This window comes from Syzygium oleosum, unplaced genomic scaffold (genome assembly GCF_021117445.2).
Source record: "Syzygium oleosum isolate NSW1041296 unplaced genomic scaffold, Sole_v2.1 Sole_v2.12, whole genome shotgun sequence".
Taxonomy (NCBI): Eukaryota; Viridiplantae; Streptophyta; class Magnoliopsida; order Myrtales; family Myrtaceae; genus Syzygium; species Syzygium oleosum.
Genome location: NW_026607496.1, coordinates 6,610,722 through 6,629,070, shown reverse-complemented (window position 1 = coordinate 6,629,070; position 18,349 = coordinate 6,610,722). Strand labels below are relative to the sequence as shown.

At 41.1% G+C, this 18,349-nt stretch overlaps 2 protein-coding genes across 5 annotated transcripts; one reads left to right on the top strand and one right to left on the bottom strand.

Moving 5' to 3' along the window:
* The first annotated feature begins 1,058 nt into the window (after positions 1-1,058).
* LOC115672170 (UPF0161 protein At3g09310) lies at positions 1,059-3,466 on the top strand. Of its 4 annotated transcripts, none has more exons than XM_056316298.1 (5): positions 1,059-1,319; positions 1,408-1,467; positions 1,682-1,822; positions 2,141-2,255; positions 2,947-3,466. In XM_056316298.1, the coding sequence occupies exons 1-4, from the start codon at positions 1,142-1,144 to the stop codon at positions 2,200-2,202; spliced, it is 441 nt and encodes a 146-aa protein (XP_056172273.1). In that variant the 5' UTR covers positions 1,059-1,141; the 3' UTR covers positions 2,203-2,255; positions 2,947-3,466. The 4 variants fall into 4 exon arrangements, with proteins under 4 accessions (XP_056172273.1, XP_056172272.1, XP_056172274.1 ...); XM_056316297.1 differs by having other exon boundaries at positions 1,396-1,467; positions 2,141-2,233; XM_056316299.1 differs by having other exon boundaries at positions 1,396-1,467; positions 2,125-2,233.
* A 1,779-nt stretch (positions 3,467-5,245) lies between these two features.
* LOC115672289 (scarecrow-like protein 9) lies at positions 5,246-8,939 on the bottom strand. The gene is made up of 3 exons (XM_056316494.1): positions 8,712-8,939; positions 5,879-8,518; positions 5,246-5,775 (listed from the first exon to the last, which is right to left on the bottom strand). Exon 2 carries the CDS (start codon positions 8,174-8,176, stop codon positions 5,951-5,953), a length of 2,226 nt encoding a protein of 741 aa, XP_056172469.1. The 5' UTR covers positions 8,177-8,518; positions 8,712-8,939; the 3' UTR covers positions 5,246-5,775; positions 5,879-5,950.
* Positions 8,940-18,349: the final 9,410 nt, after the last annotated feature.

The window sequence follows — 18,349 nt, the reverse complement described above, 5'->3', positions numbered from 1 at the left end:
CTCCTCGTCTTCTTCTTCCGCTCTCTCTTCCCTTCTCTGCGAGACTGCTTCTTCTTTCTTCTTCCCGTCAAGAAGCAGGTCAATTGATGACCCACCACCAAAAGGTCCCACCAGATCACCACCGGAGTCGGCCATGGACACTCGCCGGAGACCGAACTTCCGGCGACTGTACCCGCTCTAACAACAAAAAAGCGAGGACCGGGACTCGGACGACCCGTTTGGTTAATGGCGGCCATCACAAACACCTCGGAGCCGCCGTCGCCGGCCCAGGTGGACTCGATCTCGATGTCGGCATCGGCCGACGAGCTGACGGTCGAGGCCGTGAACAAGCGCTACAAGGGGCTTGTCATGCTACGGCCAAAGGCCGTCAAGGGGAAGGGCGCGTGGTACTGGGCGCACCTCGAGCCCATGCTCGTCCACAACGCCGACACTGGCCTCGCCAAGGCCGTGAAGCTCCGGCACTCCCTCTACGAGGCCGTCTTCTCCGCCTCCAACCCGTCGCGGACCGCCTCCGAGCACCTCAAGCGCGGCACCTGGCCCAACTTCAAGAAGCCGGAGAGAAAAATGTCTTTCGTCACTTTTTGGGAGATGATAATGATGCGAGCCTGCGAGGGAAGAGGAAGAGAGAGAATAAAGCAGGAAAGAGAGAGAGAGAGAGGAGAGCAGTGAGAGTGTGAAGACAGAGGAAGAGAGAGAATAAAGTAAAAAAGTGAGAGAGAGAGAAAAGTCAGTGAGAGGTGAGCAGTACTGCAGTAATGAACAGTGAGATTGAGGAGAGAGAGCGCGAAGGGAAGAAAACCACATTAAAAAACCGAAATCCGAACCGATTTGAACCGAACTGAACCGAACCATTGTGTTAACCAAATTCATTTATTTATTATCCGAACCGAAACCGAACTGAACCGAAAATACATGAATTTTCGGTTCGGTTCGGTTCGGTTCGTATCTCGGTTCGATTTTTCGGTTCGGTTCTGACACCCCTACAACCAGTCGGTTCAGTCCGGTTCCGATTTAGGCGGTCTGTCTTGCTCACCCCTGTATAGAGCCACTGCAAAACTTTTCTTTTTTCAACAAGTTATTTCCACCGGACAAGCGCACCCTCTCTTCATTCCTATTCCCGCACAGGTTTTGGTGGTCTCGCATGGCGGTCGTCGCTTCCCTGAACTCGCAGCAGCTCTTCCCTCCTCTCCTCTCTCCCAATTCCCATTCCTCCATCCGTCCCTTCCCTCGAAACCCTCGTTCGAAACTTCGAACTTCCTCCAAGTTCCAATCCATTACTTGCGAGCTCAGGAGCAGCTCCGACCCGAGCAATTCCCCAGGTATCGTCTCTGCCTGTGCTTGAATTGAAGTACTTTTCGTGCTACTGTGAATCCCACGTCGGTTTTTGTGCCCAAGTTGCGGAACCAGAGACAGAGGCGAACAGTTTAGGGGTTAAAGCTGCGTTGGGTATGCTCAGGTTCTACAAGAGTGAGTCTCTCCACTTGCATCTCAGGTGTTCGATCAATTGTCCGCCTCCTAGTTAAATAGTTTGATGCTTCGGTTGCATCTTCTTTGTCGCTTCTTGATGTTGTTGGTGGCATGGGAGGAAGTAATAGAATGGTGGGTGTTTCGTTGAATTGGATGTGGAGGATGAAGGTTGAAAATTTTTTCCTCTTTCTTATGCTTGGTTGTCTTCTGTTAGGGGAAATATCGCCGATTCTGCCGAATAGTTGTCGATACGTGCCGACGTGTAGCGAGTACTCGATGGCAGCCTACAAGAAGTATGGGGTTGTTAAGGGCACCGTCCTGACGGCTTGGCGTCTCTGCCGTTGCAATCCTCTTGGTAATTGCCTTTCGAGCACCTTATTATCTGAAGGTTCTTTTTAAGCTTCAGTATGTTTTGGAAATGATGTAGGAGAATTTATCTTTTCTATGTTAATTTTATGTTGTGCTTTAACTCATTTGCATACCTGGAAAGTACAAACTTCACGACACAGCAGGGTTCCACCAGTGCCCTTAATGCCATTCACACTGTATCAGCAGTTCGCAACCCTTTCTGTTCATCGAGGAAACTATGGCGCGCTCCGTTGAGCTCTTGCTTTCTCCATGATAAATGTAGGTAGAAAAGGTTTTCATTTTCCCCAGGTGTTCATTTTGCCAGGTGGATCTGGATTTGATCCCCCGCGCTGGTTTGGTGAAGAACGTCCATCTGAAGAAGAATGAGAGTTTATTATATTGACTTCTGGGCCGACAGGTATATTTTCCACATCTTCGAGGTAACTTGGCTTAGCCTGTCTCTGAGATTGGTTCTGGGAGTTGCAGTCTCTTTCGACTCAGGCGAACAAGTCTTAACATCTATCTAGTGGTTCACTAGTTCTTAATGTTGACTTTGGATCGATTTTTTGTTTCAACAATAGGAGTAATATTTTAGGGGATAAAGGCACTGGAGGTCCGTCAACCATTACAAAATATTCAATAGGTCCCTCGATTTTTTTTGTTGTGCAGTTGGATCCCTATACGATATTTTTTTTTTGTTCAAGTTGGTGCTTCAGTCAAATTTATGGTGCCACTACCATGAGTCTTGAACAATTTTTACATGTCTAGGACAACCGGGGGATGAAATTTTCAAGCTCTTGATAATGCTTTCTTTTGCATCGGTTTCATTGGTATTGCAACAGACTGGCTGCCCCTTTTGTTTTCCTTTCAGGCATTATTTGAGGAAAACCACTTACATCACATAGATTTTTTTAAATTGGCACCAAAATTGCACTACAGAGTTCTATGAAAGTAAGTCAGTTTCAGCCAAGAATGAGTCGAGGAAAGTGGGGAAGTTTTGTTGTCAAACCATATCGCGGATTGTGAAACAGGATCGATGAGCTGTTCAATCTGAAAATCCTTTTTTGCGCCGGTTGGTTGGACATACAAACACGAAAACTGATGATCGTGTTTCTTGTGTTTCCTGTGCAGGTCTTCGAGTAGAGGGATGCTTATGATTTTGGCCATCCTGTTTCGTGATTGCAGCTAATATTGAATGCTTATGGTCCATTATTGTTCGACCAAGTGTATTATTTGCCGTCTTATGGAACTATCAGGAATTGCAATTTGGGAACAGATACATCCTTTTGCCATTGCTCGCTGGATGTCAGGTCCCTATGGCATAAATCCTCCAGAGTCCTCCTGCCATCCCCAATGTGAAGGAGTTTGCAAGCTCGAGATCGTCAAAGAGCAATCGTAGCAATGGAATCTCGACACTGGGAAACGGTGAAAGGACTCAGTGATTCCGTCTGTAAAATATCATAAATGGACAAGTTGCGCTTCTCGTTTTGACAGACAAGAAGGGAAGCAAAATCAAAGATGATTGTTGTTTGCAATAAGCGTCTTGTAGACCAGTGCTCCTGGGACATTTGTTAAGCATATTTGATAAGGAAATGTTCTTTTTTCAATGCACCAATTACACATAACAGGAGAGGCACTGCTTTGGAAGTCACGAATTCTCTTTATACGACTGTTTAAACGGTGCCTTGGAGGCGCAAATTTTGTCAAACTCGAACCAGTCTTTAAGATAGCTTGTGTAGGGTTCTGCTGCGAGTTCAATTCTTTTTCCAGCATTGCATTTGATGTTGACATCGCTTTCCATGGCCACTCTTGCTCTACCATCTTTGAATTTGCTCTTCTAGACTAATCTCCGGAAAGAACTATTGTTGAGAGGCTTCAGCGTATCACCTTAAATCATCCTGGAAGCCGATGATTCTACGGTGAAAGTCTTGGGCGACTTTTATACGCTCCACGCGAGTCGCACAAAGCTCCTTGGCAGTGGCGCCCGTTTCTCAAAATTCCCCCGAAAACTTAATTTTGTTTCGACATATCCCGCCTCCATCGGCGAATCCGTTCCATTCGATATTTTTCCAAAACGGTGTATTCTTCTTATCTACAAATGAGAACATGGCAGATGCAAACACGAAGAGTTCTCTAGGTGAAGTAACGTGGGTGGGACAATTCTATTCGGCGTTTCCGTCTTCTCAATTGCCCAACATCGACTGCTTCACAAAAGCAGGAGCTTGTTTTCTACAAAACCAACCCATGCGACTTGTTCTTTTGCCCACCCTCAGGAAATTTTTATAACGTAAGACAATATATAATTATAATGATGAGATCACACTGATGTGATTGGGGCACCGCCGGGGACAAGGACCATGATCACCAGCCTCGTCCCCATCCCTATCAATAATCTCCCCATAGTGGCACCTGTTTTTCTAAATTCCTCCCAATCTTGATACTGTTCCAAAGTATTCATGAACTTGATCATTTTGACCAGATAAACGTTCCTAAGCTTATCCCCGTTGGAAGTAATGTCCGATCAACGGACACTGCTCGACACTTGCACGTTTCGCCCCTTCTGCAGGAGGCATTTTAGTCCAGAAACAAAAAAAAAGGGGCACGATTCTTCCGTGCCACTCACGTGATCATCAAAAACGTTAAAAAAGAAAAACCCGTAATTTACCCCAACTTCACATACCAAAAAGTAAGGGCCAGGGCTTTTCGAGCATAGTTAAAAAGAAAAATGGAAATGGCGAGTCACTGCAGTTGTGCCAATAGAATGGTAATGAGATCGTCAAGGACTAAAGCAAACCCTACTAGGTGCTTTTTTGAGTGCATGAAGTAAGGGATAAGGTTGACGGCTGATTATTTTAAACTCAACTTGAAGTTTTGGGTGATTTTTGGACTGAAATAGTCGAAAAAAGGCGCAAAACGTGCACGTGACAAGTACATGTTCATCGGTCGATGCAACGAGCTCAGAGGTTAATGGGTCGACACGATCAAGTTCAAGGGACATTTCAAAGCAAAGTCAAATTTGTGAGAAATTTCATGAAACAGGCGCCAATTTAAGGAGATTATGGAGTCAATGTGATCGAATTCGGGAGGCATTTTTTTAAACAAAGACAAGTTTGGGGCAACCTAGAGAAACGGCCGCCACTTCAAGGGTACTTTCAGATTTCTCCTAGAATACTTGGGTTGAGTTTGGTGCCCTTTTTAAACTGATTGCTTTGGATTTTTCTCCAGGAAGAAGGGGACCCGTCTCGTGTGGACACCCCCGGTCCCAATTCCTTTTTCTCTTCTCGACACATTTCACACACTTTCTATTGGAAGCCTTGAATTTTGCCAGAGAAGGGAATGCAAAGAAAATCATCACAGAGAAAGGCGGGTTTCCCCTTGGAATCAATGTGCCATCCTTTGACTCTACATGAAAACACAATGCATGGTGACAGGACACAAGGGAAAATTCAAGCCTGCTCATTCATCGGCTGCGACTATACACCGCCAATCAGAGGCATCTATGCAAGATCACAGCGACCAACTTCCCTCCAAAGTCTCCATCGGGCTATCGACCTCAAGCTATGGACCCGATTGAAGAGTATGGACTCGATTGAAGAGCAGCACCTGGTATTTGAAACAAACATAAACCAACTAAAAAAGGAAAAGATGGCCATGTATTTACCAAGCTGTAGCAACACCATAGGCCAATCATAATCATATCGTTTCAGGGACGGGTTAGAATCAACTGCACGGACTCCTTGCAAATGAGCATGTCATATTCAGGGAAGATGCTCTAAATTTGAGAATTATGTGCACTTGTTTCGTTTACACTTTGTGCTGGACTAACTGTTTGACATTCTGTGGAAGAAGACAAGGCACAAATTCTGCTTTACCCCGTCTTCTTCCACAGGACTTTGACCTCTAAATCTACATCACCATCTGTTGCACAATTGAACAAAGTCACCAGACCGAACCATCTACCTGCCAGTTTAACAAGGTTATATCAAACAAAAGTGCCAGTGGAGGGACGGGTCACAAAAGCAGGTTCCAGGAGAGAGAGAGAAATAGAGAAACAAAAACTCACCTCGGTATTCCATCTACTGTTGTATGCCCAACATTGTCAAGCCCCATTGTTAAACCCTTGATCGTAAATTCACTAGGCAGGTTTCCAAGCAGAGAGGGCATAGATGATCCGGCCCTTCCATCCTTGTAACAGCCACCGGCCATCTTCATTGATCATAAAATCTTTGTGATAGCTTGACCGTACTTTTTCTTTTGCCAGCTTCACGATGTCCCGATCAAAAGGAAGCTGCACAAACCCAGCTCTCAGGTTACGTACTTGCCACTGCTTGTATGTCTCTGGCCTTTCAACTCGTTCCCAACCCTCACAAGCTATAACATTTAATGCCTCCCTTCCAAATATTTCTTTCTCGATCAGCATTCTCTCCCGATTTTCACGGGGAACTAGAGTTTCGAGCATATCAAAAAGTGCAGAGAAATGGAACAGTGCCTCCCGAAATCGTGTAACAAAGAAGGGTGCATTGTAAGACCCGTTGAGAATCCCGTGGATATAAATATCAGGATCGATTCTTCTCATCAAATCAGTGACCATATTTCTCGGACTGACAGCTGCTACCGATTCATCAAGTAAGTTTTTAGAGCGATATATACAGTTAACAACAAGTAACTCATCCTTGTCAATTTTGAGTTCTTCTATCTGAATAGTTTCCCATTTCTTTGCTATTGCATTATACTCGAATGGGACATGGAAAAACTCTGCATAAGCTGCAAGTCTGCGGCCTGTTTCCTCCACTCGCTCCGCTGGCCGAAAGCCAGGTTGGGGGAAATCTATCCCAGTAATCCGAATTTTTGGGGGTCCACCAGGTCTTGATGAGAGCCGCTGAATAAGCGTTGGCCACTGGAAACCATAAAGAATACCAAAATCAATAATGTGGACGCTCATGGAATCAGATGCTAGGTTTTTAATTGTCCTATTTGCAGTGAAGTTAGAAAGCTTCCTAAATGGGCAAGCAGCTAGGAAAAGATGGTAAGCTTTCAATATAGCGGCAGCAGAAGTTCTCTTGCTAATGAGGCCTTTATAGATCTGGCTACCCGTGCCAGCCTGGCGAGCCTCAAGCCCATCTGCAAGGCAGTGAGCCAATCTCTGATTTCCATCCCCAAAAGGAGAAGAATGCTGCCTAATCTGCTTCAAAAACTCACTTGTGCTTATACGGTCATCAGCTGCAACTGCTTGTGCACAATTGATCAAGAGAGTTCTCAAATCCACGACTTCCTTCTTCCCATTTTGTTTTCTCCCACGTCCTTTACCACCATTTAATCCCTTAGGTTGCCCATTGCGCAACATATTTGCAGTAGTTCCATCCTGCAAGGTTTCTTGAAGTACGGTTATGTGACTTGGACCCTTTTGAGGACAAATCAACACATGATCAAACACATCTGATCGGAGAGGCGATTCAGAGAAAATAGCAGCTTGCTTGCTACTCCTCTCTTCTTCAAAATCTGTATCCCCTCTATGAGGATTCTTCCTCCCCCGTGAGCCATTAGGAGAACACTCGCAATCATCCTTCCTCTCTAGCTTGACCACCTCACAAGATCTCACCTTTGACTCAGGTAAGGACCCTTTTGACTCCGCATTATCGAAAAACCCATTACCACTGGGAAGAAACTTGCTAGCTTCTTCAACTCCCTTGTTAAACTGCCAAATAGATTGACTCTCGCCACCCATATCAGGAACCTGAGCAATACTAGCTGGGGAATCTACAAAGCAATCCATACCACCGACGACACTATTGGAAGAGGCATAAGATGACTGAGAAATGCCATAAAATGAAAGACTCTGCACTTGAGGGAAGGAAGTGTTCTCACAAGAATATGATTCCAGAGGATTATGCATCAAATAGCCGTAGCTATTTACAGAGAGGTCATCCTCAGGACTCTCCCCACTTAGATAGGTATAATTTGGGTTCGGTTCAGGCGAAGGGGGATACTTCTTACCAATAGCCTCGTAAAGAGATTTCTCAGCAGCTTGAAGGTCCAAAGACTCTTGAAGCATACAATTCTTTTCCTCCATATCTTCTTCCATAAGCATCTCACTTATGTACCTCAAAACCGCATCAGAGAAATCGCAATCTTCCGGCGAATCCTCCTCTTGAGTCATGCACGAATTCGAGGCACTTGGGGTTCCGCTAATCTGTGTCGCCATGGGGGGTGGAACGTATTGAATTCCTCTCCTGAAGCCATTGGTCTCGTATCTGGGTCCAGGAACTAAACTCGAATCCGCACACCACGGCAACGATTGATTGTCCAATGAAAGTCCGGCTACAGAAGCGGAATACCCCTTAAAGGGAGGATCCATATTCATCCACTCCACAAGATCTCACCAAACAGAGCTTGGACCAGAAAGACCAATCCAAGCCCCCACCAGGCCAGAATTTCCGGAAACAACAGACGCCCCACGCGCGACCCCCTTCTGATACCCCCCGAACAAATCCTTGCAACCCCACAATGCCAATGCACAAAGAAGAAGGTGCAAAAAGTCAACCGATCCGACCACCGGAGTTTCAGGGTTTTGACATGCCTAACACCCCTATGCATATATCCAGCGAATCACAAGGCGACAGGACAGACAAACCGCAATATCCAAACGAAGCATAAACGAACTGGAATACCCAGATAAAGCTTTCGGTCACTCAAGTCCGAGCATCTAAAAAGCCGCGAGCTTTAATCAAATTCACGAGAGAGAGAGAGAGAGAGAGAGAGAGAGAGAGAGAGAGAGAGAGAGAGAGAGAGAGAGAGGCAGAGGAAGCGGCTTCAGCAGGCAAGAAACAAAACCCGGAAACACTGAACCCCGGCGAAGTAAAATCTCCAGACCAAGAACAAGTGAACGAAGTGCGCACCTCGACGAAACCCAGCTCTTCCAGAGAGAGAGAGAGAGAGAGAGAGAGAGAGAGTGGTCAGAGAAACTGGAGATGGCGTCGCGCTCCGCCTTAAGAAGAGAGAGACCGAGTCGTGGCGAGCCAGAGAATATTGTTTAGGTGTGGGGTTGGAGTCAGACTAACCACTCTGAATAATCTCGGTCGCGCTAACTGTTCGTACTCTAAATAAGCACTTTCAAGAAGGAAAGCTGGAATTTTGATGAAGGCCCGTGTTTTTACCTTTGTCTCTCCTAAATTTCCGACTTTTTAAACGGCATCTCGGCCTTCTTTTTACGAGAATACTAGGTTCAAGGCACGCGCGGGCCGCGCGACACGACTGCGCGCGGAAGGAAACGTGCAGCTGTGCAGGAAATAGGGTGGGTTCGAGGAAGCAAGGGCAATTTAGGAAATCCGATAGTGAGATGAGATTAAGGAAAGAGCCGGACTAATTACTCGTCATTTGTTAGGGGGTCTTGTTAGAGAGTGTCTCGTGGCGCCTGGTTAACGGTCTTGATAATCTCGGTTAAGCTAATATTCGTACTCTAAATAGCACTTTCAAGAAGTAAAGTCGGAATTTTGATAAAGACCCATGTTTCGATTAGATTGGTGGGTGTTTCTCTTTAGCATCGGCTTTTTCCTCCTAATGTTCTGACCTTTTAAATGGCATCTCGGCCTTCTTTACGAGATACTAGGTTTAAGGCACGTGCGGCATATAAGGTCGGTCCGAGAAAGTAAGGGCAATTTAGGAAATCCGATAGCGAGATAAGATAAAAGAAGGAACCGGACCGATTACTAATTCTTTGTTAGGTGTATGGCTAAAGCGTGTCCCATGGCACTTGTTAACGATGTCTGACAATGAGAGATATCCATTTTTAGAGACAATGTGTAGCACGAGGAGGACGGTACTTTGAAAATGACAAAATTTATTTGTTGACATGTGAAAGAGAGAAAGCAATAACAAATTTAGGAAGCCTAAAAGTGAGAGAAACATGTGTTTTTCCTCTATTAGAAACCTAGTTTTATCAATATCTGTATCTCGCTATTAAAACTTAAAAAGTTACCCCATAACTTTTTTCACAATTTTTTAGAATAAATTGCTTTATCTATGAAAAGTTTACGCGCGGCTCCACGTACTTCCAATTACATAAAAGATATTTCTACATTTATCTTTCCCTTTTCTCTTCTCCTCAAATTTTTGTCATGATGTAAATGGTCAGACAAAGTAAAAAATCAAAATTACTCAGGTGCATTCGTTTCGCAAAAAATGAAAAATTTGAAAAACATCTTCCTAAAAATGATAGCTTATATCGCTCGCAAACATGAACTAACAAACAATATCTTAATTGTCCGTGAAATTATTTAGATATAAATTATTGTCGATAATAAAAATATTTTTTATTGACTAATTATTTTAGGAAAATATTTTCGAATAATTTATTTTTTAAAAGAAAATTGTGCCGAATGAAAATTTGAAATTTCTTTTTTTTTTTCTTGGTTGGATGGCAAACAAAATGTCACTAGGGAAAATTATCCAAAAAATCTTAAATTTATTATACGGTGGTCAATTTAGTCATAAACCTTTCAATTGTGTCAATTTAATCCTAAATATTTTGACTATTTGCCAATTTAGTATTAAGAACTTTCAATTGTGCTAATTTAATCCTAAATCTTTTGACGATTTGTCAATGTAGTTATTTTGGCTTATTATTTAAATAATAGGTTGAGGACTACATTGGCAAAACTTTCGAAAGTTTATAACTAAATTGACAAATTATCAAAAAGGCTTTATGATTCAATTGATACAATTAAAAAGTTTAGGACTAAATTGATCGCCGTACAATAGGATTAAGATTTTTAGGACAATTATCCCAATCCCAGTGTCACTGTATGCGAGGAATTCCATAAAATCTGATCACATAATTTTTCCATTTTTTTTTTCTTTTCGATTGGAGCCTTATCACATAAAGTAATTTTGTCCCTAACCGAGTGAGCGGACGTGGACCGATCCCCACCGTCCGCTAAAATTGTCCCACCACCTTTTGTCTCCCTCCCACGTCAATGCGCACGGGGACTCTTCTCTTCTCGCCCGCCCGCCCGCTCGCCCGCCATACGTCGGCACGCAGGGGGGTCCGACCTAGTGTCCACGTCGCGCGTCCCGCCGGGCGGGGACCGAACTGCACAGTCATTTTCACTTTGCTGGGGGGGGGGGGGCGCAAAATTACTGTTCTGCCCCCTCGAAGCCTATGCAGGGGAGGTGCGCGTCGAGACAGGAGGGATACGATGGAACTTCGATTCGCACATGCCGAGGGGTGACGTGGCGGTGTCGGCCCCCACCCCCAAAAACACCAGAAGAAGTTTGCATGCACTGTCGTCTGTCTTAAGTTTTATTTTTTTTTTGTCAATCCTACTCTTACTTCTATTTTATCTCTTATCTCACTTTTAAATTTTTATTCTACCTTTTTGCAGAGCGTGAGAATCGAAATCCTGAAATTACACGTCCCCATCTTAACGATAAGTTAAGACGGGGAGACATTCTCAAGTGGGAAGAGTGGCGTTGGGACAAACCCAGTGCTTGTCCGGCTTAGGTTGACCGGTAGTGCTGCTGCGCGTGAGTGGGAGTCCGACGTGTCACACTGCCTAGTGCCGAGGTTGTCTTGGCAGTTTGCAACTTGTCTTTTTTATCGCTTTGTTTTCTTTTCGTTTATTTTTATTCCCACGTTCTAGGGTAACAACAAAAAGTTATCGATACGGGGATCACATCGAACCGTGTGCTAGTGCACACCATCTGATAAAGTAATTTATAATTTTCGTATTGGTCCCAAACGCCCTACCCTATTAAGTGTTGCCGAATGTCCGAAAAGCCCCCGTAGTTTCCTTAATTAGATGGAAAGTAATTTATATAATATGAAGATACAGAAAAGGGAATTTAGGTGCTGTTTATTTCGCGAAAAATAAAAAATTAATTATTTTCCCAAAATTGCCCAGAAAGATTCAATTAGCAAAAGGTTTAGGATTAAAATGACTAAATTGAAAGGTATAAGACCGAATTGGTACGAGCGCGATATGTTTAGTTATTTTTTTTTGGGTAATTTTCCCTGACGATTTTTAACCCTAAACTGGCCGAACAAGTCCTCTCAAGACCGTGGAGCTTGCCTTCGCGCAACGCCCGCCGTTTGTGTGCACAGAGATGAGCATCCCCCCGAACCCGACCTTCTCGCCCTACCGCGAATACTGGAGGCAAAATGAGCAAGATTTGCGTCACAGAGCTCTTGGGCGCACCGCGCGTCCGGTCTTTCGAATTCGTTAGAGAAGAGGAGGCGTGTAATTTCGTTGACTATATGTATATGGTCATTGTCCTGTTTGCCTTTCAATGTAAGCCAGAAGATCTTCGCTTTCTCAAATAGCGTAATTTCCAAAGTGGCTGTCGACAAAAGGTGCAAGTGCAAAGCAACAACAGGCATTTATCGCGTGCATGAAAGAGTCCGTCGCGTTGGCTCTACTTTGTAGATGTCAATATCCATGCCACATGGTTCTCGATTGATCAATGGCTTGGATTACTTTCATCAACCAATCCCACCCGAGCGATTAAACTTCGTTATACGTTGACCACAACGAATTGGTTACTTCTGTGTGTAAACAATGTTATGGGCGTCCGGTATGAATTGTCATTTCTATGCAATTCTAAGTAAATACTGTTGAGATAACCTCATAATATATTTTGAAGTTAGACAAAATTATCCATGATTTTTATATCGATATTGATAAATGCAAGAAGCATTTATGTTTCAAGTAATATTCACGTTAAAAAGATTATTTATGAGTGAAAAACCCATAGAATGGAGAGTTCATATTGACTTGAAAGTATCGAGATTTTATGTCTACAATATCTACATAACTATCGTTGTCAAAGTATACTGATTAGAACGGTTGATCATATCCAAAAAGCCAGAAACAACGAATTGCAAGGATATCAGCAAGGTAACTATGTAGATATCAGCAAGGCGAAGGCTGGATATCAGCAATTATCAGCAGGGCAAAATGCTGGATATCAGCAAAGTGTTGAATATCACCAAAGTACTGCGATAGCTGAATATTAGCAGATTACTCATATTACTTGAGACAAAGTCCTTGTCATGATTTTCAAGATTAATACTTTGAGATATTTTATCTCATTCTTGACAACTTATGATCTGGTATGGATTCTCTCGTTAGGAGATCGTGATTGTTTATCAATCTTAAGGATTATCTTCACGGAACATTAAATCATGCGAGATATCTTGGTTAACAATCATCCTGAAGGCAAGATTCTTTCCTTAGCCGAAACACTCCATTTTGGGAATCAAGGTTTGATTGTATGGGCGGCCAAATCTACGGAGATTCTGATTGATCGACCTTAATGGTTACCTAATCTTCTCCACAATTGTCCAGCGGGTAGATTGGAGATTCATCCTCCTGAAAATTGTCCAATGAGAATTTTGGAAGCTGAGGAGTATTAAAGAAGAAACACTATAAACTATGTGTGCATTATCTTCTATCTCTCTGCTCATACTCAATCACTGCTTGATAGAGACGCTGCACGACACTACTTGAATATTACCAGAACTTGATCATATTCATATCCCGTATTAATTGATTACCTTGTAATCAAATTTGGTGCTATTACTTCCAAGGTTTTTTAAAATCACATGTCCCCCTTTGAGGTGATATTGCTAGCCAACATTAATTAACTCAATTACGTCCGATAAAAAAAAGGGGATGGGAAGAAAAAAACCAATCAAGTCAACGTGTTCCAATAATTGTTGGCCACGAAAACGACACCCAAGATCTCAATAGCTAGAATGTAGAATGCATATTATCGAGTAAAAGGAATTTGCGCACATAATTTGGAATCCATTGTTCTTGATGTGGAATAGCGACGATCCTCTTTATTACCTCTGGCTCAATTAGATTGCCTCTTACAGTTAGTGTCTGCTCCTTATGTGAAATAATTTGTGCGTTAGGTTTAGAGAAGGGACTTGAGCACTATTTATAAAATTTTAAGCCAAACCCTCTCATCACAGGTTTGGCCTTAGTCGGCCCACACTAGCCAGTCCTTATATTAGACTAATTAAGAATCTTTATATCTTAAGCCCGTAAAATGGTTAATTACAATCTCAATTAATGAAGCTCATATTAGAAAAACTTTTACAATAAGCTCATCTTAAGAGACGAGGTTAAATCTAACTAATGAATCCGCCATTTGGACTGAAAATTAGGCATGAAAATAATTCTATCAATATTTATATGCCTCGTGGAACTCGTTGGATAATAACTTTGGACTTGCAAAATTGCAAGTAAAGATAGATAATCCAAACAGTCTTTGTCTATTTTTTTTTATCTACAAATGTCAAATATATCAATCTTAGGGTGTGTAATTTAACAAGTTGCATTTTTCCATATTTATTTACTTAATAAATGTTCTAAAGACACTCTTCAATGAAATCCTTCTATGGATAGCTTCGCAGGGAAGTTGTCCAATCAGTTCTTTACCAAAGTAAGAATGCAAATTATGTCCCAAACTTCCTAATTTTGCCAATTAAATTTTACTTGAAGTTCTAATATAATTCTTCTAGCCAATTTTCACTGGAAATTGTTGACGTGACAACGTGTCACAAATGATGGCCGGCGATAACTGGACCACCACATCAGCAATCCCAGGCGAAAATTGACTGGAAAGGCTACATTGAAATTTTGCACAAAAGTTTAGGATTTAATTGATAAAATTAAATTGGTATTTGTACAATAAATTTAAAAAGTTTTTTTAGTCAGAATATGATAAATTTAAGATTGATCGGGTAATTTTTTTTCACTTTCACGTTATAAATTATTATTTTATTTCTTTAGACCGCATAACCTGTGACGTACTCTCACTATCTCAATTATGGGCCCCACGGGAATTGCCTGTCCATCTTAGGTTGACCGGTACTGCCGTGTGTGAGTGGGGAAGCGCGACGTGCGACTGCCTATGCTTTCTTTGTCGTTTTCCCTTTTCGCTAGTTTTGTATTTTCCCACGTTCAATGTAACAACAAAAGTTTCAACATCGACATAACGTGCATTTAGGTAATATCTAGAAAAAGAGTTAAAAAAAATCTCAAATTATGTCAATTGTAACGTATTTACTCTGAATGACATAAACAATATCAAAATTATACCCACCGTAAAACATCCCTAAACTTGTACTCATGTGACCTATTTACCTTTTGTCAAAATTCTGTTTTTCAGTAAAAACAACATTTTTATTATTTTACTTAAGCCATGTGAGCGCCAGAAACACCGTTTGCTTTCCATGTAGGTAGATTTTTAATGGTTCTCATTGACAGAACTTTGACGGATGGTAAATGCGTCACACATGCACAAATTTGAGATTTTTGGTGTCACAGAAAAAAGTTTAGGATAAATGTGTTCAGTAGACATAATTTAGGGCTTTTGATAACTTATGCCCTAATATCTAATACAGTAAATACATTTTTATTATCGGTTTGGAAATTATAATGTGTTGGCTAACACGTATTTTAATTCGAAACAATTTAGTTTTCAGAATGATTGATTCCATGTCACACGAGAAAGATCAATGTATCGTTATCACCAACAAAATAGCAAATGGAAGAATGATATTTTGTGAAAAGAGAAAAAAACATTTCCACTTTGAAATTTTTTAGTAATTTCATTTTAGAATAAAAAATATGCAAACCTTGATATTGAAATTCATGAGAAATAAAGTTAAATCATTAAGTTGCGCTTTTGTCCGTGGACATCATATTTGTTGTAGGAGATCATTTGTCTTTTATACAATTATATAGATAATCGAGTTCTCATTTAATTGCATGAAGCGTGTAAAAGCATTTCAAATAATTTTAGTTACTAAAACACTATATGGAGTTGAAATTTTTTTGAACTGATTGTTGCCAAATAACAGCACAATATCAAATGCCCCTGCGAGGTGCAGAGCAATTGATGGCACTGCTAGGGGTGATCGGTTTTTTACCTCGAAACTAGGAACATGATCATCTGGTCCTGGGATTGGACCGATCGGTTTAGTTTCCAGGTGGTCCAATGAAACCGGTGGAGGAGGAGGAGGAGGCATTGAGCGTGGTTTTCCAGAGGAGCGTGCTTTGATATGACCCATGGGATGCAAGTTCGAACCTGCCAGTTTACGTTGTATCTCGAAATTATTCAAGATTAGGCATGTGGCCTTCCTGATATCCCATAAAAGAGTTTACTCATTGTAACCGACGCAAGCCAGGATGACGCGAGTTCTTCTCATGTCTGTCAACCAAAAAAAAAAAAACACAGCATCAAATGATGAAAGTAAAAATTAGAATAAAAAACTAAAACATTGCAAAAGGTTACCTACTTACATAACAAGATCATAGCAAAATGGTAATTTTTTGCTCTATTTATGTGATGTTTGAAACTATACGCGTGTAAATATCTTTACTCGTTATTTTTTGATATGATAATTTTTAACATACGCGCAGAGCTTGCGCATATTCGCCAGCAATACACAAGAGACTAAATTTGTCGGACTCCTGGAAAAACATGACAATTGCTACATAAATGACTTTTTGACCTAACATTCTCTTCTCACGTGTGCTTTGAAGGGAGAAAAGGAGGGAGAAAAATTGGGCCAGTCAATTGGAAAATTGTGGCAATCGTTGGGTCAAAATGAAAAGAACTCAGACATATCCAATATACAGCTCGAATATAGAGAATCAGTTCAGAAAAGGAAGCATCAAACAATAGAAACCAAATCACTAGGGTTTGCCCGAGTGATCACCTTTCCTACTTGGTAAAGGGGAGAGGGGGAGTTCGAATCCCCACCTTCTTAGGGCGGGCTAGTAGTAGAGATGTGTAGTTTCAAATATGGATTTAGACTCCCACGTCTTGCAAGAGACTGAGCAAAAGTCTGAGAGTGAGTTGAGAGTTAGAGTATGACAAATAAAAAATAATAGAAATCAAGAAAAATGAAAACAAAAAAAGTAAAATATAAAGGAATTTGTCTTTTTCTTAGAAAAATAATGTTCACGTCGTACTATATAGTATAAAGATGTTTATTATATAATTGGGGTTGGAATCTCTAGCACAAATTGGAGATTAGCTACCAACAGTGAATTTTTGTGAGATTAATTATTATGAAAATATAAATTAATGAACGAAGATATAATTTAATATTTAAATATTTTAACGTAAACTTTCTTGTTCCTTTAGTGGGGTATCTCTCTCCTAGAGTCAATGAAACGTCAATTCTAGAGGAGGGAAAGTAGGCTTTGACCGTGGAAAAAACAAAAGCAGACTTAGACCATAGTATCTAGATGGCCCATGACCGTTGGAGCAAGCCATTAGTGGAACGACCATAAAATAGTAGAACTAGCATATCCACACGTTATAGATTCATTTGATGGAAATTATATTGTACTTAGTAGAAGGAGTAATCATTTCCAAAGTGGATGGTTCTCAGTCTAAAATCGGAAATCGACCCCATAAATCTTGGTTCTAAATAATTAGAACCGGGAATCAATCCAATTGTTTCTGCTTTTTGGTTCTATCCAGGAGCCAGTCCATTTTTTCTTTTGTATAGAAAAATCAAATTAAAATATTAAAATTGTATCGTTTCACTGCAAAAATATGTATTGGTCAAGTGGTTATATTGTTGTATGTTTATGTTGAAAACCATTGCTCGATTTTCAATTGGTGCAAATATTTTTTTTTTTTTCAAAAAGAGACTACAAAACTGGTTTAGAATCGGTTCAACCCAGGAACCAGAGGTTTTCGCCTTGGAACCGGAAAACGAACTGGTCAAGAAGCCAGTTTTAGGATCGGTTCTCTCGAGAATTAGCCTTGCAATGGTCGGTCCAAGCCGGTTCCCAGTGCACACCCCTAGTTTTTTTTTTTTTAGAAGTATGTAAATGTGTTGAGTTGGGTTCCTGACGCAAGTTTGGCTAACTAATGAGCGCATTGACTTGTTGCGACCCAAAAAAGCCAATTAAGAGAGTTCAATTTCTGATCTTTCCCTGATTCAAATATCAGACTTCTAATTTTGAATGGTAGAGGTCAACGAGTTCTTCCTACATGTCATGGTTGTCCAATGTGAGTTGTCATTTGTATACAATACTAATGTTTCGTTTGTTTAGCGAAAAATAAATAATTTAGAAAATATTTATTAAAATTTATCGCTTGTATCATTTACAAAGATGAATGGATAAAAAATATTTTTATCATTCATGAAAATGTTTAAATATAAATTGTTGTCAATAATAAAAATATTTTTCATTGACTAATTATTTCGAGCGAAGTGTATCCACCGCTTGTGAACTGTCTTGAATAGTTAATAAGTATGACCATGACTCTATCAATATCATCCACCTTGTAGAATTCGATCGATAATGACTTTTGAGTGGCAACTGCACGTAAAGAGCGATTATCGAAAGATTGTTTTATCTGTTTTTTCGTCTACTATTTGTCAAGTATACCCATTTTAGGGTAATTTAACAAGCATTATTTTCGTCTCACGAAAAAACCTAAATTCATACCCTTGATCCAAATCTATCCTGTCAGCACTCCGTCTAAGATCCCTTCAAAA

Excerpts from the sequence above, each read along its gene's own strand:
- LOC115672170 (XM_056316297.1), top strand. The coding sequence starts at position 1,142 with ATGGCGGTCGTCGCTTCCCTGAACTCGCAGCAGCTCTTCCCTCCTCTC. Across the intron at positions 1,468-1,681 it reads TATGCTCAGGTTCTACAAGA|GGGAAATATCGCCGATTCTG; the intron begins GTGAGTCTCTCC and ends GTCTTCTGTTAG. Across the intron at positions 1,823-2,140 it reads CTGCCGTTGCAATCCTCTTG|GTGGATCTGGATTTGATCCC; the intron begins GTAATTGCCTTT and ends TCATTTTGCCAG.
- LOC115672289 (XM_056316494.1), bottom strand. The coding sequence starts at position 8,176 with ATGAATATGGATCCTCCCTTTAAGGGGTATTCCGCTTCTGTAGCCGGA.